Source organism: Notechis scutatus, chromosome 5, assembly GCF_049901735.1.
Source record: "Notechis scutatus isolate UNSWTSFEM ecotype Mainland chromosome 5, rNotScu1.2, whole genome shotgun sequence".
NCBI classification, from domain to species: domain Eukaryota; kingdom Metazoa; phylum Chordata; class Lepidosauria; order Squamata; family Elapidae; genus Notechis; species Notechis scutatus.
The window spans coordinates 31,503,489-31,528,703 of record NC_142013.1 but is presented as its reverse complement, the minus strand read 5'-3'; the positions used below and the strand labels follow the sequence as shown (position 1 = coordinate 31,528,703).

Here is a 25,215-nt window from a genome sequence, read left to right as displayed (position 1 = left end):
GTCCCACGTTTCTGCTCCACGCAATCATATTTCCTTTGACAATTTCTTTGTTCTAATTCAGTTTCTAATAAATGTTTGTAAAATTTAGATATATTTTTTTTGCTCGGTCCTAATAGAATTTTGTCTAAAGTCTGTAATTTATTGTAGATTCCAAATTCTTCAGATTCGGTCTGAATCTACGCCATAATTGAATTTTTAAAAAATTATCATTAAAGATTTTGAACTATATCATGGATGTGATGTTTGATTTTATCTGATTTTATTTCCCAGTTGTCTTAATCCTGGTTGTGCATAATAGAACTATACTTTAGGTCAATGATGAGAATGAAACACAAGTTTAGTTATAAAAAAAACCAAACGAACAAATCTTTCCAGAATGCCTATTTGGGATTATAGGACTGAAGGCCAAAGCATGCATTTCCCATTTCCTTTCTAGGCTATACTTCATTGCTATTTTACTGATACACTGGCTTTGGTGAGGAATGTTAAGAATTTATCATTTATCATTTGTCTGCATAGTTAAGAGTGTGTTCTGGATGATCATGTTGATTTAGTCAAGTATTGTTTGTTTGTTTGGAAACTCTCCTTTTTAACCAATGAAGTGCTGTCTGTTTGGCAAATTGTTCCAGTCAGAAACAGAGCTCATTCCATATAGGAATTAGTTTCAGCTTCCTTATTAGGTGATGAAAGTTCTTTGTTGCTGCTGTTGTTACACTGATGAGTTGAATTATTGTCTATTAAAGGGAAACATAACATAAACCAGATTTCTCACATTTCTCATATTTTTGGCAGAGTTAGAAATTCTTTGACCAAGATAGTCTAGACTTCATGATTTTATCAGAGGGCCTGTCTCTGCTGGACTGGATTTTCTGATCGGCAATCTAGGTATTACATTTTTCTACATATAAAACTTGGGATAAATTTGTGTGGAATTAGTATAAATAAAAGAGGCCAAATGAAATTCTTTGTGTATGCCCATGCGTGCGTGTGCGCGCATGCACACACACACACACACACACACACATCAATGCTTTAAACAAGTATTGCCATTTACTCATCTTCAGCAGTTCAGGACAAGTGGGATTTTTTCAGCGTTAGCCAAATGGTATTCTTTTAAATTTTATTAAAGCAAAACAAAACATGGGAATTAATCTGACTGACTTCTCTCAACTAATTGATCAAATTTCAGTAAAAATATATAATCAAGAATGCATTCGCCTTTTCAATGATATTTCATTTTTAATTCTGTTAACTTTTATTATCATGCTCTAAGATGACATTTTTGTCTGGAATCATTATAGTTAAATTACAATTTATGTGTATCATGTTCAAACTATATGTAAAAATGTGTATGTTTTTTTTTTTTGGAAAATTTTATCTGGGTTTTCACAAAAACAAAATACAAATAAAACATTTTTTTTAAATAGCATGGTCCCAGGTTATCACTTCTTCATACAGACACAAAACTCAATGTCATGCTCATTTTTATATTCTATTCCATATCTTATTTACATTTTTACATAGTTTTTCCCCTCTTTTAGTTTTCTCAACTTTGTTTTAATTATCTCATCTCAATTCAAATCATTATATTTATACCTTTGCCTGTCCTGTTTCAATTTCACATTATCTTTTCTTATTAAGCAATTTTTTCCCTGTAGTTACCAATTAGAGTATGACACCTTTATATCCTTTAATTTTATCCATTCAAACTCTTATTTAAGCTTCAATGTATACCTTTAAGATTATAGCATTCAATATAATACATAACTTCAAATCGAGTTCTGCTTGGTACATTCTTAAAACAGAGATTATATTCTTAAAAAGAAAAAAATTATATATGTAAATAAAACACACATTCCATTCCAATTCAATTCTATCATTAATATGCATTAAAATCTTAAAATCTTTAACATTTCTTTTCAATTAAATATCATACTTCCTTGGGAACACTTATAAACTTTCCATAGTTAATTCTTTTTTTCCCATATTTCTCACTTATATTTTTATAAATCATTACTAATAATTTAAAATGTTCCCTTTTAATTCTCTCAATCATTTTAATTCATTTATTTATTAACAAACATCTCACTACATTACAGGAAATATTTTATCCATCATCATATATTCTAAAATTATTTCTGTTTGTAATATAACAATGCTATCTTAGGTACCTTCGCAGGATCCCTTTTACAATTAAATTTTCACCCATTATCTCTAAACAAGTTTATGATTACAATTCTTATATCTTTTCCCTGTTTCTCTATTTCTTGTTTCTGTCTTTTACAACTTCTTTTCCTTACCTTCTTTCCCCTCTTCTTCTCCCTCCCCTTTTTACCCCCTCGTCTCCCTACTTCTAACTCTCTCATCTGTAATCCCCTCTTCTGTTGCTTTCTAATATTATACTTATCTTTCAAATTGTTCTTCTTTTTGATTGTTTTTTCTAGTCTTAAACCTTTCACTCTCTTTCCCCCCTTTTCTTTTTCCCCCCCCACTTAAAATTGTTTGATCACTAAAGATGGCTTCTTCTTTGTCCCAATCTTCTTGTTCTGCAAGTGTTTCTTGTTGCTTCTCATAGTTCCAGATCTCCATTTCTAAGAATTGAAACACGAAGCCAAAAGAACTTCTCCCTTCTTGTGCATCTTCTTTCCATTTTTTAAGTTCCATTTTCAGTTCTTCTAAGAGTGATACCATTGTAAAAACTTTTAGACAACCACCTGGTTAATTTTAGTCATCTAGATGCAAAAACCAAAAATCACCAAGTAATCCAAATAATCCAAGGCTGTTTCTACTTGCTTCTTTTTTCCACTTTCTCTTCCTGGGGTTCTATTATTTTGTTACCAAGTTTCCATTAAAATGTATCTTTGAGGAATCTTGTTAAAATTTCACTGTAAGTTCCTTTTAATTACAGTTCCATTCCTTAATTCCAGGCAGTCTCCTCCATTTTTCCAGATCCTGCCCTTTTATTCTTTTTTTTCCCTCCTTTCCAGCTTTTAAAAACTTTTAAATGTCCAGAAATCTTTATTATCCCTTTGACTTTTATTTTCAGCTTAGATGCCTATTAATGTCAAAGTGGATTTTTTTTCAGTTTCTTGCTTAAGTCTCTTAGCTGTCAGTATAAGGAAGGGAAGAAAAAAAACCTAATCCTTTCCCTTCTCTCTCTCCTTCGCAGCTTGAAAATCTTCTTTGGGAACAATGTTGTTAAGTTTAAATTCCAGAGTACCTTATTTGTTGCTTTTGCTGTTTTACCCGGTCAACCAAAACTTTCTCTTCTTATCTTCCTCCTGCACATTCTTTTCCGGTCGAGTTCTTCTTTGTGGTGGCCATTTCTGACCACCGCTACAACCGCCTTCGGGAAAGGGAGTAATGGCCAGCTGGGGAGGAGAGATGCGGCTCTCCTCAACCCTGCTGGCAGTCTCCCCCCTCTTCACCACCTCTACGGGGTGGCTTAGCCCCAAAACCAGCTGGCTCGGGGCGCTCCAGCGGCGAGCACGGATCAAAGCCTCGGAGAGATGAGGTTTCGGTCTGTCGCTGAAGAAGCTCAAACCGGAAGTCCTAAAAATGTGTACTTTTTGTACATGGAGGTGCACCTTTTCCCATCTGAAGAATCCATAACAGAGGGATTGGCCAGTTCAGCAATCTATATTTCCAGAGGAAGATATTTCATTTCACACACACACACACACACACACACACACAGAGAGAGAGAGAGAGAGATACCAACACACTTCCCATACTTCCACCATCTCTTTTTTAATATGATATAACTGTAGTCCTGTTGTTCTTTTTGTATATATTTTACACACATTTCCTTGTATTTCTTAGAATACATTGTAACATATGTAGTGAACGTGGGAGTGTACTTGAAACAAAATCTGGGGCTAATATTTAGTGCAAATGCATTCTTATCTTATGACAAAAATACTTACTATGATCATAAGACACCTGTGCTCTAGGATCTTCATTGGTTACAAATAGGATTCTAAGTGCAATTCAGAGTGCTGTTTTTAACCTATCAAACCCTGTATGAGTTAGTGTATCTGAAGGACTATGTTACACATTCTAAGGATTTTGAAGGTTTCACCTTGAAGCAAAATTTTGGGTGGTCCAAAAGCCAGTGTTTATTAGTTCAGATCTATCACTCTAGAGTAACTTCCCCTTGGTGATATCATGGTAGTTTCTTTTGTCTATTTAGAAAAATAATTAAGAGAGAGCTATTTTGTTTGTTTTTGTAAATATTTTGATTGCTTTGCTAATTTTATCTATTTTAAATACAGCATTGATTTCTTTTACTTGTGAAGTATCAGAAATTTTCTTGGGGTATGTTGATCTACGATTACAATAAATATACTGACATAACTTTTTAATTTGCTAATCTTTGGTTATAACTACAAACAAGCTATACTTTCAAAGTTCGTCATTTATAATTTCCCCTTATATTTGATATGGAATAAATCCATAATATTTAATTTAATAAGTCTCAATTTTATTGACTGACAATGGTGTTAGATGGTCTTGGAACTTTTCTCATCTTTGCAGTGGCATGTATTTTTGAAATAGAAAATCTATCCATCTCTTGTAAAACTGACTTATTGTTATACAAAGTTTAGTTTTTTTAAATTGTAGCACCTTTAATGCAGTGGTAAACATTTAGACTAAACAAATTTTCTGTTAGTTGTTTTTAATATAAACAAACTTAAATTTTGGGTTTCTATGTGTTGGAACCAAGAAAAGTGATTTACAATCTAACTTTTTAATTAATTTATCAAAGTATAAAAGAAAAGAAAAAACCATGGAAAAGTAAGAAGAGAGGAAGGGGAAAAGAGTGGGTATAGTGTAACAGGAGAAAAGAAAAAGAAAAGGCACCAACTTCCCACTCTCTTTGGCACAGTCGAAGGTAACAACATTACAACCACAACGTTTTGTTTTTACATAACAGTATGTACAAGTCATTTCTATAACAATAAGCCTGTCTAGTTTACAAAAACACAGTCAAAGTTTCTTTTTTTTTCATTGTAAACACAAAATCTGGAAATAATTTCAAACTAGAGACAAAATTAAATATAATCTCTTATGTGGATAAAAGAATCATTTCAGCCATCTCAGCTTCACCTTGCTTTGGGTTAGGGTTATGGTTATGCTTGAATATGTGAATGAATAATATATCATTCATTCTCATATTTTCAAACTTAGTCTATAATACTTTACCAACTTTAGAATATTATTCAGCATTGCTTAAAAAACCGGCACTAAGAACAGTGGTTTACATATTAGATATATGTGAAATGAAACGGTCTTTATAAAATGGTTTTGTATATCTTCAAGGCTGATGAGTAACTGGCACCAAGTGAACTTTTAAAAAAACAATCTGTTTGCCCCTGCTAGTATCTCATGGAGAAGAGAATGCCACACATATTTATTACTGGAAATTCATAGGCAGAGAACTGGAACCAAAATAGAATTACTGTAATTTAGTAATTCTCAACTGCCAGAGCTCCCATGCTGTTGGCATCATTTAAACTCATGTCAGCTATTAAAATATCAATGATAATGAGATCCAGACATATGATAAATTATCAAATCACTGTGAGGAATTTACTTCGCAGCTTGCTTCTTTTCTGCACTCCAGGTGTAATTCTTTATGTTGCTCCTTGTTTTTGATAAACATCTAACATGAGTAACAAAATAATATTTTGTCTTTGTAATTTTGGAATAGATTTTTGAAATGTTCTGGCTAGTATTTGTTAGACTCTTCCACTTCCTGAACTTTAATAAATATAACAATATCATTTTGATTTTTTCTTTGCAGTTAATATTGCCAAGTCTAGTAGTGTTAGAAATTCTTTTGCTGCCATATAGCATGAGGAGGAAAACTTATCCAAAATAAGAGTCCAAGTTATGTTTAGAATCTGTGATGAGGAATGTCTACTTCTTAGATTATTTCTAAGAATTTTAGACTTTTTTATGACTTAATATTCACTATAATTTGAAAATTCATTAATTATACAATTGTATTTACATTATAAGTACAGTATTCTGGCCATGAATTTTGCCTGACATTGGTTTAGATCTGAGTGCGAAATCTTTTTGAATATTTACTAATGTTTCTTCTTAAACTTGGAAAATGCTCAGTGACAACATTTTGTTCATAATATTGTTTATGTTCAGCTATGTTATTGTTAGTTATGAAGTCACGTCCGACACATCGTGACCACATGTACAATGTTCCTCTAGGCCTTCCTTTTCCTCTACCATCCTCTGGAGTCCATGTAAGCTCATGCCTACTGCTTCAGTGACTTCATCTATCCACCTCATTTTCTGTTGTCCCCTTCTTCTTTTGCCCTCAATCGTTCCCAGCAATAGGCTCTTCTCCAGTGAGTCCTTCCTTCTCATTAAGTGGCCAAAGTATTTGAGTTTAAACTTCAGGATCTGGCCTTCTAAAGAGCAGTCACAGTTGATCTCCTCTAGGATTGACTAGTTTGATTGCCTTGCAGTCCAAGGGACTCGCAGGAATCTTCTCCAGCATCATAGTTTAAAGGACTCAATTCTTTGGTGCTCAGCCCTTTTTATGGTCCAACTTTCACAGCCATACATTGCAATTGGGAAAACCATAGCCTTAACTATATGCACTTTTGTTGGCAGGGTGATGTCTTTGCTTTTTAGTATGCTGTCTAGATTTGCCATAGCTTTCCTAGCAGGGTGATGTCTTTGCTTTTTAGTATGCTGTCTAGATTTGCCATAGCTTTCCTCCCCAGGAGCAAGCATCTTTAAATTTCTTGGTGTAGTCCTCATCTGTGGTGATCTTGGAGTCCAGGAAAGTAAAATCTGTCACTACCTCTATTTCTTCCCCATCTATTTGCCAGGAATTGAGAGGGACGGATGCCATGATCTTAGTTTTCTTAATTTTGAGTTTCAAGCCAACTTTTGCACTCTCCTTCACCCGCATTAAGAGGCTCTTTAGTTCCTCTTCACTTTCTGCCATTAGAGTGGTATCATCTGCATATATGAGGTTGTTCATATTTCTCCTGACAATCTTAATGTTGAACTATAATGAACTACATATCTAGTAATGTATATTTCTGTGAAGCAGGAACTAGCTAATGTCTGTATTATTTTATTATTGTTCAGCTATTTAATTATCCATGCTCATTCTTCAAATTTCTATCTTACTATAATTTTTATTAAAATATTGAAATTTTGAATAGCTAGCTAAACAGAAGTGAAGGCTACTTGCTTTTATTGTTACTGCCACCCTATTGCCTGTCAAAATAAAAATATACCATTCTATACCAACAGAGGATTTCCTTTTCAAGCAAACAAAACAGTTATGAAATTACCCAGGATAAAAGTTCCAACCTAGAAGCCTGAGACCTTATCTTACTAGGAATATCATAAATGGATAATCTGAAATCTGCAGGAATTTATTTGCAATCCTGTATCTGCTTTCCCTTAACATTGGCTGCCAAATGTCAATCCTCCCAACCAGGGGTGGGATTCAAATTTTTTAGCAACTGGTTTTGTGGGTATGGTTAGGTGGGTGTGGCTAGGTGGGCATGGCCATGTGGGTGTACCTTCTATTTTTGGAGCACCCGTGCTCTGTCTTTTGGCCTCCTGGGCCTCAGGGAAGTCTCCGGGCGTTTTTGTTCCCAGGAGGCTTCCCTGAGGCCCAAGAAGACAAAAACGGAGCACAGGGAGGCAGCAGCACCCCTCCCTGCACCCCTTTTTGCCTCCTGGGCCTCAGGGAAGCCTCGCTGGGCGAAGCAGTAAGACAACAAGGGGGATTCCGGCACTGCTGATCATTGGAACAGCTGATCATCAGGATAAAAAAAATACCTTAACGAGTGACTGGGTGGGGAGAATGCAGTCAGCGATGTTGGGCATGTGCACAGTGTCATGCATGCATGATAAGGACTGACTGAGAGGGGCAGGGCTAGCCAGGGGCATGATTTACCAGTTCTCCAAAGTGTGCAGAATCGTAACAACCGATTCTATAGAACCGGTCCAAACTGGTAGAATTCCAACCCTGCTCCCAACCCTGCAGCATCTTTGCATTCTCTTTTCATCTGAAACAATTCATACATGGTAATCTTGATATTTTATCCATTTATTTATCTCACCTCCATTTTCCTCCTTTATCTTTTCTTTTATCTATCTTGCCCTTTTTAGTGCAGTCTCTCACATATTATTCAAAATGTGTTTTGGTTTTTGATCTAATTAATGTCTTGTGGCATGTATTGTTGCATACGCCCATATACATACACACAAATAGACAAACAAATGTATATGTGTGTATATACTGTTAAAAGTTCTGTAAGTCTGATGTATAGAAATAAAGAGGTAGAAGTAACTATCCAAAACTCTGTTTTTAAACTGTTTGTGTATTTACAGAACACATCACATTCCAGGGTTCCTAAGACTGCTTGTTACACATAATTTGTCCTAGGATAAGCCCTTGATTTTGCTAGGGCAAGATCTGCTGACACTGAATATCTGACAAGGTAAAGGTTACCATTCAAAAATAATTAACTTGTATAAACAGAGACAGAGTTTGATTGTGATGCTGCTGCAATGAAGTCTGCATGCCAGTTGGCTGAATCAGCTCACCAAATTTTCCAGCTCCTAAGGCCTAGAAATGCATCCGGTCCAAGCATAACACTATACATGAATTGTTTATAAAATGTGTCACATATCAAGGGAAGGGGAAAGGGCAGTCAAATTGCTACAGAGGCAAGTGTCTTAGCAATGTGGAATAGTTATGGGTGATCCCTTAGCTTGTTGGTTTTGTTTAAGGTGCTGACTTAATTCAAAAGTAGGTTCGTTAATTGTTTAGACTTTCTATCTTTTGACAGCTGCATTTAAATTTATTGTCTTTGAAATTCATAACTAAAGTAGATGTCAGTTCATAGTAAAGATTTAAAGCCTGAGATCCTTAAGTTCTGAACTCACTGTTTATGCTGTTCGGAAAAAACAATATTTTGTTTTGTTGACACTTGCCCTTCTTCAGTTACTGTAAATCAATTATTCATCTAATTGTAGGATTAATGCCTGTATGCTTCCATCCTGGTTTAAACATGCATCATACATACCTCTCCCATGGGTTTTTCATAGATATCCTCTTGCCATAATGTAGTTTTGGCTTGCATAGCATCTCGCTGAAGTGCCTCAAGGACTTTTTTTGGAGTAACAAAGCCATATTGTGCTTCTAGTAAATCCAAGTTAATTTTTTCAGCCTTTAAAACTCCTATCACTTCATCCTGAGCCTGCAGAAATACGAATCACTCCAATAAGACTAACTCTGCATATGAGCTGTTTGAAACAATTCTGCATTTTTTCTTGCATTTACTGCATAATTTTAAGAGTACCTAATTAAATGACTGATCATTTCTTCTGAGAGCTAATCAATATTGTTTAAATTTCATTTGGTATGTGTACTGGAAATTTGAAAAGCGATTAAAACAACAGCAGTTATGTAAAGCAATGGTTTGTTCCTTCCCTCTATCTCCCTTAATTCATTCTTTACTCTCTTACCATTAACCTTGGTTTCACCTATTCCAAAGCTTAAATAGTTCTAAGAAATAATGGAAAAAAGACAGTTATAAATAAGTGTGCAAATAAATAGTAATTTCAGTATCTTTTTTCTCATTTCTCATATTTTATGTGGGATTCTGGTGGCTTACTGGTTAAAGTGCAGTATTGCAGGCAAACTCTGCCCATCACCTAGAATTTGATTCTGATGGGCTCAAGGTTGACTCAGTCTTCTATCCTTCCGAAGTTGGTAAAATGAGACATAGGTTGTTGGGAGAAATACAAAATTAATGTGTACATTGTACACCGCCCACAGAGTGCTATAAAGGTTGATGGGGCGGTATACAAACTTAAATGCTATTGCTATTGCTATTCTTAATCAAACTCATACTTCTTAATGAGCCATATGTTTTGCAAAGTATAAAAGTACTTGGAAGATTTGGCAGTATTTTCATGTCATTTCCCCCTTCAGCAACTTTACAACCGGAATAAATCATTTGTTGTTTTAAATTAAGGTCCTGGCATTATTGTTATGCACATGTATTAGCACAACTAATGAAATACACTGTGCAGAGAATGTGACTTTCTGCAGCATTCATTCCAATACCATATAGTAATGACAGTTCTTTAAAACAAGATTGGTCTGAAAATTGACAGAATGACGCATGCCTGTTTATCTATGTTATCTGTGCCAATATTTTTTCAAATATAATTAAAGATTTTCAGGACCTTGGATTTGTGGAATTATGAATTGGAACCTTCAAGCCACAGACAGACCCTAATAATACGTTTTATAAAACTATCTTAAGAAATTACCTTTAAAAATCAAGTACACCATATTTAATTGAAATTCTACCTCATTCATATTTGATGGAAATTTTGTAAAGCTCAGCAATTTTGAAAAATGATTTATAGTAGAATGGATTGAAGGAGAATTTTTGCCTGAGAATTTAGATTGAACTACCACAAAGTGAAAGCAATAGCTTAGTCACAAATAGAATATTTTTAGCAGTCTTTCTTGAGCAGTCAGAAAAGTCAGTTGGTGTTTATAGTTAAAGTAACTAGTTGCTGATAAGATAATGAATTTTTTATATGGAAATAATACAGACCAGCACAAGGCATGTGTTATAGGGTGAAGAATTGTAGTAGCTAGGTCTGGGAACCAAGATCTTTCAGATAAAGTTGAAATGAAAATATCAAATTTGGGACAAGAATGAGATAACTTTGTTTAAAACAAAGCCCAGAACAAAACAGAAGCGACTCACTTAATCTATACTTTATAGAAGGTGAATTGGATCTAATCACTATCTGTAATATGCAAATTACTAGTTGGAATTTATCATTGAATTCTTGCTGATTCAGTGTAAGTATAATGTGTCCAATCAAATGAAAAGGTTTATTTGCACATGTCTATAAAGAAATTCTATAACCCCACCCCACTTTAGATAATTCTTTTCTGCCTCTGATTTACTGTAATTATCATTAAATCAATATATGCTTCAACATAAGTGCGTCTTGGTCTCTAGTTCAAACAAACCCGCAGAGGGCAATATTTCCTACCACAGAAGCAAATTACAAATGTTGAATTTCCTTTCAAACCTGTTATTTTTAAATTGAATAAACCTTATTAGGCTAGTTTTATTCTTGGTAACTGCTACAAAAATAGTCTATGCTTCCAACTGGAAAGTGCATACAACAATAACATGAAATCATTTTTTGATTATCATTTTTATATGGTCTTATATTGTCTCCAAAATTTGGTTTTCTTTTAACATAAAGTCCTAATACTCTAATCTTCAGTGATCTGTTAAATGAGGATAGATTTTCAACCATATGAATAGAAATTATTCTTAGTCTCATTCTATGGTTTATACTGTGCTGATTATTGCTATCAATATTTAGATATTTCTTCAGTTTTTAATACGATGCTGCATTTAAAATACCTGCAATTAATACAGAATGTCTCAGGATTCAGTCCTAAGCTTTCCAATTAAAAATACTGAAACACTTTCTCCTTGAGATCCTGGAGAAATATGCAGAAAATAGCAATCAATTGACAACGAGCCTAAATTGGATCAAGGCAATTTCTTATGTTCCTATTAAATTGAGAATACAATCTGGAAAATCCAAGAAAATTTATTGGTATATTTTCCCTGTTTCAAGTCTAATGATCTCAATATATTTTTCTGGATGTCAAAAAGAAATGTACACATATCTGAAAACTTTAAAACTGGATATGGGAATTTTAATCTATTGTATTAATCAAACAAAAATTGTTACTAAATGAACTTGGTTTATCTATTCTGATGTGACTCTGCTTACTGTGGATAGGGCTGGAGAAAAGTAAGCAGACTTCAGTATTCTTGTTTATGAAAAAAAGAAAAGAAAATTAGAATGGAAAAATAGATTTTAAAAATGTGAATCACACAAACTGCTGGAATATGAACATTATAAAATCTCATGACATTGCACTGATATTTGTGTTAGTGTAGTGATAGTGTAGTATAAGGAAGCAGTATATGTAGGAATTTTTCAGATATTGGTTCTGAGGTTTCATAAGTAGACTTTTATAAATGTCTACATTTACACAAATACAAATATTTGTATTTCCTTTGTTTTAATCAATCAAGTATAAACTTTTCAAATTATGTCGATATTGTAAATATTCATATCCTCAATGTAATTAAATACATTTCACTTAAATTCACTGTGCTTTTATTCTTAAAGCAGGTGTGTTTTTCATATTCAGCATATATTTTAAAACTTTTATAATGTAATATTGCTGACTTTATGACAGGGGTAGTCAACTTTTTTATACCTACCTCCCACTTTTGTATCTCTGTTAGTAGTAAAGTTTTCTCTAACCGCCCACCGGTTCCACAGTAATGGTGATTTATAAAGTAGGCGACAAAACCCCTACTGCCCACCATGAACGTCTACTAGTGGGCGGTAGGGACCAGGTTGACTACCACTGCTTTATGATATATTTGTATCATATTTTGATATACAAAGTACTTGATACATAAAATTCATCAGTATATGTGGAAGGTTCAATTTGATCATTATATTTCATAGTTTCTAGTGACAGATAAACCTTGTGGATTTTTTTCCTTAGATTCCCAGGCTATTTTTTTTCTTCTAGTATGGTGTCATTATAAAGAAGAGATCAAGGAAGAAATTTATAAATTAAAGATATATTAATTTACTATTGTTCTTAACTATGAAAAAAATAAAAATAATTTGTAATTAAATATAATTAATTTAAAATCCTAAACTGCATTTATTTTTAGTACAGTTTGTAAAAACAAATGGTTTTTAAGGCTATTATTTGAAGCTGGATTATTCTAAACAATATAAATGAACTGTATAGGTGAATTAAACAATATAAATGAGGGAGTGCTCACTTAGCTGACATTGGTTATTATGACAGACCTCCCCAAAATGTACTTATGATGTAATTCTGATGGCCATCCTCTCAATGTGATCCTATGACCGCTTTTCAGACAGTTGGCAACCAACCTGTAAAACTAGCTTTTATGTCTAGGTTTCAGTAAAAATGCCCTATAGCAAACTATGAGTTTACTTAAAGACTGCAGTGTTTGCTATCAGTTGTAATGGTTGTTTTACAACTGCAGCATTTGCTTAATAATCACTGTAGAAAAGATAGTAAAAACTACTTTATGAACATCATGACTACAACTGTAAGCTCCATTAGGGTTGTAAGTCGAGGACTGCCTGCATTACAGAAAAGTTTCTTAGTCTCGGGAAGACAAATGTGAGGAACACAACTCTGCCTTACTCACAGTACGTATAAATTGATCTGAAGAACTGCTCTGCTAAACTTTCAAAATGTTGTTACAGTACTCTATTAACAATCAAGTTTATGCCAGAAATCCAAATAATTCTTGTTTCCTGATTTTGTTAGTTTCAAAAGCCTTAACTTGGTAGCCTGCCAAATATCAACTTAGATTTGAAATGATTAAGATCGAGTTGCTTCCTTATGTTTTCTGCATCTCTGGATTATTTTGTTTTAAATTATCCATTTCATTTCTGTAAAGGTCTTCCTTCCTCTTCCATATTCCTAGAGTCCGTTAGACATCCCCACGCAATCAAACAGTATAGGGACAACAGACAAAAAGAGAAAAGAAGAATTTGTAATGAAATTAGAACTATATACTAGCCTGTAACTCCCCTTCTAGCACACTCAGAAGAAATAAAAGATCGTCTCGAGAAAGGTCTTCACCCTTTTTGGAATTGTTTTTTTGTTCCTTGTTTAATTCAGGACTTGTTAGGGTAGAGTCTCTCTCCGCTACATAATTTCTTTTTGTTTGTCTCCTTTTCATCTTCTTTTCCTCTGAATCTTCCATGTAGACATTGTTTGCCTTCTGTTGACAGTACTTTAATTTGGAATCAATTTCTTTATTCTTATTTCCAGAATACATTTTCAAATACCTGAGGGAGGAAGATGGAAAAGAAAGTTTAAACACAGAGAAAAACGTATATATATCGCCTTTTTAAGGAATCAGCTCTACATATGGATAGATAGATAGATAGATAGATAGATAGATAGATAGATAGATAGATAGATAGATAGATAGATAGATAGATAGATAGATAGATAGATAGATACTATCTGAATAAAGTAGCTAAGAAAGCTCACTTTGATGTCACCGAATTTTCAGCAATGGCAATGTAATCTATTACAAGTTTTTGTCCAGAACTTACTCCATCTATGATGATGTCTAAAGACTGTTAGTAGCTTTCCATAGTTTTAGACAAGTTTTTCCCAGCCCTTCAAGTGAGAATGTTTCTATCAGATAAAAAATAAGACCTACTATATTCAGGAAGCATTGTTCATTATATTACATATATATTTTGGGCGTAGAGACAATCTTGTGAGTTTATCATAGCCATCTGTTCATAATGCCACTACTTTATATCTAAATTCTTATGTTTATAAACTCCCTCAATTTTGTACTCTGACTGAACAAATCCACAAAGGAGTTAATGCCAGTGGCTTGGTTGGTTGGTAAGTTATTAAAGAACAACACCGTAGGAAAGAAAGCCTCAAATATGACAAAAATAATAGATAAAAGACAGCTATGTAGAATGTGATCAAACACGGCTGAAATAAAAATATACTTGAATCTATGCTAGGTATTTATGCTATGTGGATATTTTGAGAATTGTTTAATTATGGGAAGCATCACTGAGCTGATTTGATTTTGATTTCAAAAAGCTAAGCTAAAGCCCCCTAAGAAGGGATACAAGAATTTCCCATTTGGGGAAGAATTTTGCCTAGGCAGTGAAGTGGATATAAAAACCATTGAAGATTATGTTGCCAGTTTTATCTTTATGTCAGAGATGATAAATCCAAACCTAAATAAATTCCCTGGTCATTTTGACCAGCTCTTCCTTTCAGATAAACATGATTCTGTTAACCCTAAGTGTAGCCAAATTGTGTTATGTCATATGTAAAATGTACAGCTGACCTTTAGGATTATGCTAATAGGCAGTATGCTAACAGGCAATACTAGCTGCATACAAATACGCAGAGAAGTGAAGTAGTAACAAACTTCATTTTCATGTCTAAAATATCTGTAGGAATTATGACCGACCACGAAATAAATTTTTTTGCTTCTTTGGAGAAAGATCATGACAATCTATATAAAGCATTATAAAAAGCATCATATTGCCACCAAAGGAACATATTGTCAAAGCTATTTGTGACATAGAGGTTGGAGCATCTGAAAGGCTAAATGAAGAAAAATGAATGCCTTTATAGTATTGGAAAGATGAAAATTGTGGAGAGTGCTTCACTAGCAAGAATATATTATTCAGTACTAGATAAAATAAAATCAGAGATATCACTTGAAGTATTAATAATGAAGGTAATACTTAAAGATTTGGGGCACTCAATACAATAACAGCTTTTGGAGTAGATGTTGATTGTTTGGAAATGAAAAATAAGAGCTTTTAAGTAAAGTTAAAATTTTAATTAAAATTTAAAAAGATGGCAGAAATCAAGATGACTAGATACTGTCTGTAACTAAAATTTCAAGCAAGCTGAACATATACCAGACTAGCAACTCTGGTGAACTGTTTGACATTAGGTTACTACAGAAACAACTTACTGAACAACATTTTTGAGTTGCATCCCATTTTTGTGTACATTCTTATTTTCCATTAAAATTAAGATTTGTCCAATATAATGCAACTCTGGAATCTTAGCTACATCCCAGTTCTTCCATTCAATGTATAATTTTCAGAAACCACCTGGACAAGATCCTGCAGTTTTCTTGGTAAGATTTTTCAGAAGTGGTTTACCATTGCCTCTTTCCTAGGGGTGAGAGAAAATGACCAGACCAAGATCACCCAGTTGGCTTTGTGCTTCAAGTGGGATTAGAAGCCACAATCTCCTGATTTCTAATCTGATACCTTAATTATTATACAGAGTCTATAAAATAGTTTAAGTTCTTAGTTAGAACTATAGTTATTGAATTTTCCTCAGAACAGTTAAGAACAGATTCTTTTAAAATTACAAAGCCCACCTGTTCAAGACATAATTTTTCTAAGAGTTGAACCTCTATATAGAAATGCAGAAATAATTTGTCAAATATACAGATGCTTTTTGAATTGCTTATTCTGGTTCCTCCTTAAGTTATGCAGTACAAGTATTTTATGGCTAGTGTGAGTAAAAACCTCTATGATTTAAAAGAGTCTTTGTCTATAAACACAAAGTAATCAAATTCATCAAGTGATAATTGTCATCATGTTTTGTATTGTAATGAAGATCAATATCTTTTTTATTATTCTCTGATGATAGTTGCCTTAAATGCATTTGCATTTTTCCTAGAACAGGAATGCATGTAGCAGAATAGGATGATAGGATCACATAACCTACAAAATTTAAATATAGTTAGGAATACTTTATTTTATCCATTCTCAATTACCTCCATTACCTATAGGTTAAGGTGTTTTTGGTTTCCTTGTTATTCAAAGTGAAGCAAATTTCTATCAAAAACAAATGCTAAGATTGATATTTTAGTTGTAGAATTCCTCTGAGAAGCCTACTTAGAGTTTACTTTGCTATTGTCTTAATAGCATGCAAAACCCTTCAGTATTTTTTTATTACAAATCCTCCAGGTCTTACACTTCTTCATCTTTTTCCTGCAAGGATTCCTTCCCCATTTTCACTATATGAGACACATTGAACTTGTAATTTGCCTTCATTTGGCAAGAAATGGAAATCAAGCAGAGATCAAATTTGTCTCAAGGAAAAGACGGATAAAATTGCTGAATTCAAGGAAAGGAAAATGTAGAATAGGGTTTAAATGAAAAGCCAAGCTCATTTTTATAAACAAGACTCTGCATTGAATCCAAAGTATTAACTACTATCTAAATCTTGAGATCTTTGTTTTCAATCATATATAAAACTGACACCTGTCCTGGTTGAACTGCAAACATGAGAATGAAAACAGCCTTTTGTATGGAGTTGTAAGTCACTTAGTGGGCAGAAAAACAAGCCATTATGTTGCTTGTTTCTCTCTGTCTGGGCTTGGATTATTTAAGGGGTTTTGTTAACACTATTTGCTTTCTTGGACATCTACCAGACAATTAGTGGGACAAATATAACCTCAGATTCTTGAGGTTTTAACTTAGGAATCATACTAAGTATGAAAGTTTGCAATCATATTGCTGGAACTCATAATATTTAAGGTAGGGAAGACATTGGATGTTGTAACTGAGACAGCATTGTCTAGATATAATTATAATACTGTTTTAATTCTTGAATATTGGGTGGCGAACCTTATAAATACAATTAAGTATTTATAATATGGACAGTGAACAAATGCATCTCTCTCTCTTTCTCTCTCTCTCTCTCTCTCTCACTCACACACATACACTCACTGTCACTCTCACTCTTTCTCTCCCCCCTCCCCACCTTCTCATTCATAATAAAACCAAATAGCAGATAAAACTAATAATTAAAACTTGTATCCTTTCTTCAAAGAGTAGGGTTTTTAGTCTGGTTGTTCTAAAATTTATAGAGTCATTACAAATGTAATTAATTTTAAAATGTAATCATGAAAGAAATAAAGACTATGCAATTAATTAGTAATTTTGAATATATTGCTAAAATATGGTAGTCTAGCAATATTAGAATCTTCTTTGTTTTCCATTATTAATTATGATATTTTTGTATTTTTACTAATTTTTGTATTTTACTAATTTTTGTAAGTCTGATTCTTTATTTGATAAGTTGCAGCTGCTATAACTCATTATTTCCATTACAAACTGTGATTCATATTTCCATATGTAAGTCGGAGATCTTATGGTCGATATAAAATTATGCAATGTTATTGCAATGTAAAAAGATGTTTAATATGCATGTGTTTTCAATAGATTGTGGTGACTTAAAGTCCTAAGATTGTTTCCAAAGCACTTTGTGCAGATCTTTTTTTGACAAATGTTGTTCAATGGCTGTGAAAAATATGTATCTCTCTTCCAAATACAGTATTAGGTGAGAAAATCAGTTCTGGTTGTTCAGATATGCTAAACCTTGTTTTGAAAAGAAAGTGATGTTTTATACACACACACACACACACACACACACACATATGCAGGTCTTGGCGTGTTCAGGTCTTTTCCCATGTAAGATTGAGAGTATCTTGGCAACGTTTCGACGAGGTCCCACTCACCATCTTCAGGCTGGTGCTTTCGGCTTCATCCTTGTGTGAGCAAAGCGTGAACAGAGCTGCCGTCTCCCTATATATACTGGTGGGGAAGTTGGCTGTGTTGTCATTTCTTGATTGGTTGATGGAGTTGATGTTACACTACAAAACCTCAGGATGTTGCAACATAGCCAATGACCCAGGAGATTACAGTGCAAGACCCAGGATGTCACAACAATAGAATTCAGAAGGTCATCACACAGCCCATGACCCAGGTTATTACAACCCAGGAGATTACAGCACAAGACCCAGGATGTCAAAACCATAGAACTCAGAAGGTCATCACACAGCCCATTACCCAGGTTGTTACAACACAGGAGGCTGATAAACACACAGCCAATACCTCAGCCACACATGTTCTTACGAAAAAGCCAGTCAATCTGCAAACATCAACTCCATCAACCAATCAAGAAATGACAATACAGCCAACCTCCCCACCAGTATATAGACAGACAGCAGCTCCGATCATGCTTTGCTTGCACAAGCACGAAGCCGAAAGATGGCAAGTGGGACCTTGTCAAAACGTTGCCAAGATACTCTCAGTCTTACACGGGAAAAGACCCGAACACGCCAAGACCTGCATACCTGTACCTGTGAAAATCTACGAAAACAAATATATATATAATTATAAAGCAGTATTATAGGAGATGTATTGGAATACAATGGAAATATGTACTATTTCATATGTTTTCATAAATATGCAAATTGTGGGAAAATTATTTTTGGTGTTCCGATGTTCTAAGCTGGTCTTTGAGACAATGATCCTGCTTCATGCGGTTTTTCATTTTTATTAATGAATATATCCTATGGGATATATCTAGGATTCTCTTTTTCACTGCTGTAGCAAACAGAAATGTCAGTGTAAAGACCAGTGAAAGAGTTGGGAAGATTGAAGTACTTGAATATTGAATGATGTAGCATTCCATGATATAGTGTTCCATATAAACTCTGTGATGAAGCTTAGTAATGCTTTTCAAAAATATTTCTAGAATCTTCTATATAAAAATCACTTTGTTTGAGAAAACCACAATTATTGGTTACATATGTTATGTATGTTACACTAATAGTAAATGAAAAGATTTCCTCTGCCCAGTCGTGAGCTCTAACAGTGCCCTAAAAGTGCTCATCTCTGTTTTGAAGTTGAAGGATTGTTCGAAGACACTTCCATTATCATATGGTCTGCATGACTATGTGCCAAGTTGCATGGAATGTTGTTCCTTTCTCACCACAGTGGTACCTAGGAGTCCAAAAGTACCTTGGTACTTTTTGAAAAGATTTAATTACCCAAATCCAAATAATTCAGGTAATGAAACATCTTCAAGAAAACAACCAAGCTCAAAAAGCACCAAGGATTCATCATTTCAACTCTGAGCTACAAATATTCTCCTTTATTGAAGTGGTACCTATTTATCTACTTACATTTATGGGCTTTCAAACTGCTAGGTTGGCAGGAGATGGGGCAAGAATAGAAGCTCACTCCATAACACTATTACTTGGATATTGAACTGGCAACCTTCTATTTCAGGGGTCCCCAACCACCGGTCCGCGGACCGGTACCGGTCCGCGAACAAGTCCTACCGGGCCGCTGGCTTGCTTAAGCGCCGCCATCTTTTTTGATGAAAAAGTGCTTCGGTGAGCTTTTCCGGGAGAAAGCTCACCGGAGCACGCTTTCATCAAAAAGATGGAGGCGCTGCGCTCCGGTGAGCTTTTCCGGTAGAAAGCTCACCGAAGCACGCTTTTCATCAAAAAGATGGCGGCGCCCAGCTGATGCCGGTACCGGCCGCGGCTGCCCAGCTGATGCCGGTACCGGGCCGCGGCGTAAAAAAGGTTGGGGATCACTGTTTTATTTGACAGTCCAGTGTCTTAATCACTAGGCTACTGTGACCCTTTATATTATAGTAGAAACAAATTTTTGATGATGTTATATCATGGGATAGGCTTTTCAAACTTATGCTGAATAACCTTTATCAAAAATAAAATGTGGGTATTGCTTTTTAATTCCTTATTTTTCAACAGCATCCAATCCAAAGATTTTTGTATTTATTTTTTGAAGAGTGTCAATAAGCAAGTGCTGAACTGAAAATCTATCTTTGTACCCTAAAGCAGAAGGAAATTAAAAAGAATAAATTTCAATTGCCCAAAATAAAATGAACTGTTGTAGTTTCAAAATTAGGTGAGACTTGAATCCAGATGTTATAACTCTTCATGCATGTTAACTAACTAGAACAAAGCTGCTTTGAGTTTGAAAACTGCTAGAGAATAAATCTTACATTGTCAAAATAAAGAAAACAAGTATGTTATTGTTTTATACAATTGTCATCAGACTGTTCTTTATCTTTTTCTTTAGGTTTTTTTAAGATTCATGTATTGAGATTTTTAATTACCATGAAAGCTTAAACATTTTAGTAAAATGTATTAGTTGGAGAAAATACTACCAGACTTCCCAATTTTTTGCTACTACTAACACACCTATCTTCCTGCACTGTATTGTTAAGGGGTTTCCATTAACTTTCACAGGGTTGGGGATTGGCATTTTACATGTTTATACTTTGGCAATGTAACTGGGACTGCTGGGAGTTGTAGTTCAACAATAGTTAGAGGATCAAATATTTTTCTGCCAGGGAGTTTCAATTGCAGAAGAGCAGGCTGAATAAATTAGTACTTTGTAGGACATGAGAAGGCACAGTTCATGTGCACCCCAGAGCAGCTGTCTCCTCACTGAGTCAAGAACTGCTTCCAGAAGGCTCGGGCTGGATTTGGCAGATGAGACACTATACAAAGAAGTGCCTCATGGTGAAAACCATGAATATCTGCAAACCATCTGACAATTTGTTCTCCTGCTTTGCTCCCCAGGTCCATCTCAAAATCAATTTATCAGATACAAGCCACCAAAAGGATATTTTCCATTAAAGGGATAATAATTCTGAAGTAAAAAAACCTCAATTGTTTTTTTGGCTATGTATACCAGGCAAATAAATATTTGATGGGGGATTTTAGGAGTAACTTTTTTGCAGTTTAAAAACCTCAAAGAATCATAGGAAAAGCATTGTAATTAATTTATTAAGATTTTTTAATCCCATATTGATTATTTTTGTAAATAACTCAAAGTGGCAAACATAGGGGGCGTGCATAAGCGCACCAACGTGCCTACCGTCCCTGTCCTATTGTTTCTCTTATTCTTTTATTTTTCTTATATGTAACCATTTCATGTATTCACAACTATGTATACATTTATACTTATTATCTTGTAAACAATTGGCAAATCAAATAAATAAATAAATAAATAAATAAATAAATAAATAAATAAATAAATATCTAACACTTCATCCTCCTCCTATTTTCCCCATAATAAAAACCCTGTGAAATGAGTTGAGCTGAAAGAGTGACTGGCCCAAAGTCCAACAGATGGCTATTATATGTTGTAAGTACCCTGTCAAGATAGAGTAAATCCTAATTGTTGCAATATAAAACACCTTGAAGAGAAACATTCCTGCATTCTTCACAACTAATGTGTGGTAGCCATATGCCAGCATTCTATAATATTTTCAGCAATCATGGAAATTTAAATTGTCCCATATTTAACTAAAAACAAGACTTTAAGACTGCAGTTTCTAAGGCAAGGTACCATGTTCTTTAGCCTACCAGAGTTTCTTTTGAACCAAATATTTTATTGGCAAACATTTTAGTTAAGAATCATGAATCCACAGTGTGGGCTGAATCAAGGCATCACAGTGAACTCACAGAGTACTGCAGAATAACACAGCAAAGCTCAACATCTATTAGATACTGCCACAAACTACGCTAGGGGCACTATGAAAAATGTATTGAGACATTAAGTGGGACATGAACTGAGAAAATTTGGTGGTATAATTTTCTTAAGAGAGTTATCCTTACTCCATTATTTGCATACAACTTTTGAGATACAGGTGAAATCATGTGAAGCAAACTGCATTGGATAACTTAACTTACCTGTGAGATAAAATTATTTACTATACTTGGGGAAAAATTATAATGGATACTTTAAGTGATGTCCAAATTCTTAATCTATCTTTATTTATTGTTAGTTTTATAAAATGCCATATATGCAAAATAGCCTTACATGTTATTTAGTCAGAAATAGCACAGTTAATAATTTCTTTAAAAATTCTTAACAGCTGGTGTAAACTATCTGTACAAATTTGATGACCTCATTTATGACATATAATCTTAATCATATCCAAAGACGTTTCAAGAATGGAACAGGACTAGTAATGTATACCTTGCATGCAAATGTCAGAACTAAGCTCTCCCAAAGGGCCACTTATTACAAGAATAAGTTAATTGAACTTCATTTGCAATTATATTGCCACAAAAATGTACTCACAATAGCAGCATTTCTATCCAAAAGACTGGTCTTCATTATTTTAGTATACAAAATAGCAAAGCCGTGTCATTATATATGCTTTACACTAAAAAATCAACCATTCACATATAATTTGATTAGATTTATGTCTTCAGCAAAATTAGTTTCCATATTGACATAAGAATAGAAAATACAACAGCCTTTTTTTGTTGCATAGAAGGTAGTTAAGATTGTAAAAAGACTGGGTATAATTTGTTCATCTTTTCTGTTTGAGATAAGCAACTAGAGATTTTTATAATGAGATTTTTATAGATTAAAGGATCTCGGTTTCCAAATATATGTATAAAAAATATTTCAGCAAGCCATTTACTTAGTTTGCCTATTTGCATTATGTCGAATAACAATGATGGCTTATTTTTGCAATATAAGCCAAATAATATCTATTTATTATGATTCTGTTTCCATAAACAATAAATATAAAACAATTTCTTTTACATTTTCTTTTTTCCTACTGCAGCCTCAGTTGTTTCTATCAAAAGTTTGTTTAGTTCTTCATGAAAACCATGAATTCTAGTTTAACATGTTCTTGATTCTTGGTCTTGTTTTCTCATTCTTATTTGTTAAGAGAGAAACAAAGATTTGAACATAAAAATAAATCATGGTTTAAAGTATCTGAAATTATTAGTTTGCAGTAACAGGAGATATTTACAGTAGGATCCAAGAAGGAGTTGTTCATCTGTATAAGCCAGCACATGATATTGAGATTATCACAGTGTGCATTAAATATTTTAACAATATGAAAATACTGCTAAAAAAAACCAACTTCTTGAAGTCTCAATTCAGACTTCAACTCTTGCAAAGAGATATTCTCTACTAGAATGAGTGTCATATATCTCTGTTAAAAGTGTGCTTTCTTTCTTTTCAGTTCCTTTGTGGAACATAAATTACTTTAAATGGCATGAATTTAATGTATTTTATGTTCTAAATGTAGTAACAGGTTTTGTGTTAATTTAGTAACTTTGTACATTCATTCATAATTCATAATTCAAGACTTAAAACTGACAGTATTTAAAACTGAAAATATTGATCTGATAGTTAGCACCTGCCTTTTAGGACTGATCATCAATGGCAAAGAAACAACATTCAAGAAATATATTAAAGAAAAGCACTTGATAGAGTATCAATAAAGATTTACCAACAAATTAATGGGATCACCACTTTCAGGACTTTGAATGGAGGTTGTCATACAATGTCTAGAAGTCATAGCACTTCCACAAATAGAATCTAAAATATGTAGATGACACCTTCACCATAATAAAAAAGGACCAATTAGGGAACATCCACAGAACCATCAACAACATTTTTGAAGGAATCAGTTTACCAGAGAAGAAGAAAACAACAACTGGCTACCCTTCCTGGACATACTAATCAGCAGAGACCACAATGGTAAACCCTCACTAACTGATTCCCACCTGGTGCCACCTTCACCATGTTTTACCCAAGTCCTAATTACCACCTATATGTGCCCCAACCCCTTTAACAATATGCACCACATCAATAAAGAGCCAAATGTGACTATCCTAGACCGAGCCAAATCCCAAAACACCCGGGAATTTCTAGAAGCCTGGCACTGTGACAAATCAGCTATAAATAAACATTAACAACATCTATAAACTATGCAAAAGGGATTATCACCCAGTCCAAAAAGGAACAAAAAGTCCCAAGCTTCTGTCCACCAGCAATCAGTACCCAGATCAGCATAGATTAACTCCAAGGTTAACATCAGAAAAAGTAAACAATACCACAATCAAGAAGCTGTCAAAGAAGCCAACAGCCAACAGACCAACCAAAGAATCTCTTAAGACCTCCTCCACCACCACTGACAGGCAAGCCATTAGAGTATAAACTGACAGCAAACTGCATTCCTTACTAGCACGGTGTTACCTAGTTTGAGTAATGAAATGTCTGCAAGCTCAGAGAGCACCTAGGGCCCTTCATATCAATAAAGACCTTGAAAAAAGATACTTGGATGCTATTATGTATCTACTGATATAAATACAAGATTTGAATAGTGTAAAGAGTGGTTTACCTGTGACCCTGTAGAAGTGAAATTTGGACTTTTAATAAGCAGAACCAAAGAAACTTGGTTGTTAGAAAGACTCCTTTGAATGCCATGAATAGCGAAAAAAGCAAATGGATCATAGAATAAATAAATCAGAGTTCTCATTTGAAGCACAAAAGATGAAGCTCAGTATCATATTTTCAACATATTGTGCAAAGATTTTTCTCTCCTGGCCAGCCTATAATATGGAAAATGTACAAGGAAAAAGAAGAAGACAATTATAAAGTATATGGAATAAATTTCAGTGGCAATGGAGTGTGTTGCTGAAAGATCTGAAGAAGCAGGTTGCAAACAGGTCCTCCTGAATTGTTGCTAATAATTGAAATTTATTTTGGCATATATAATCAGTCATTCAATCAATCTATTGAATTGGTTTTCTGAAATGCATCCACTACCAGCAAAGTTATGGCACATTTTAATCAATGTTTAATTGTACAAAAATTGTATAACATGATTCTGATATTAATTTTAAAATGAGTTTGAGATATATCCCT

General features: G+C 34.0%; 1 protein-coding gene across 3 annotated transcripts in view; it reads right to left on the bottom strand.

Annotated features, from left to right (window-relative positions):
- FILIP1L (filamin A interacting protein 1 like) overlaps positions 1-25,215 on the bottom strand; it is a 153,720-nt gene that overhangs the window by 77,643 nt on the left and 50,862 nt on the right. For 2 of the 3 annotated variants that reach the window (XM_087966457.1, XM_087966458.1), the window contains exon 1: positions 9,084-9,252. In XM_087966457.1, coding sequence (XP_087822583.1) covers positions 9,084-9,140 — 57 coding nt within the window. In that variant the 5' untranslated portion in view covers positions 9,141-9,252. Of the gene's footprint in view, positions 1-9,083; positions 9,258-13,703; positions 13,975-25,215 lie in introns of those variants that run through there. The other variant, XM_087966459.1, reaches the window with a different exon arrangement.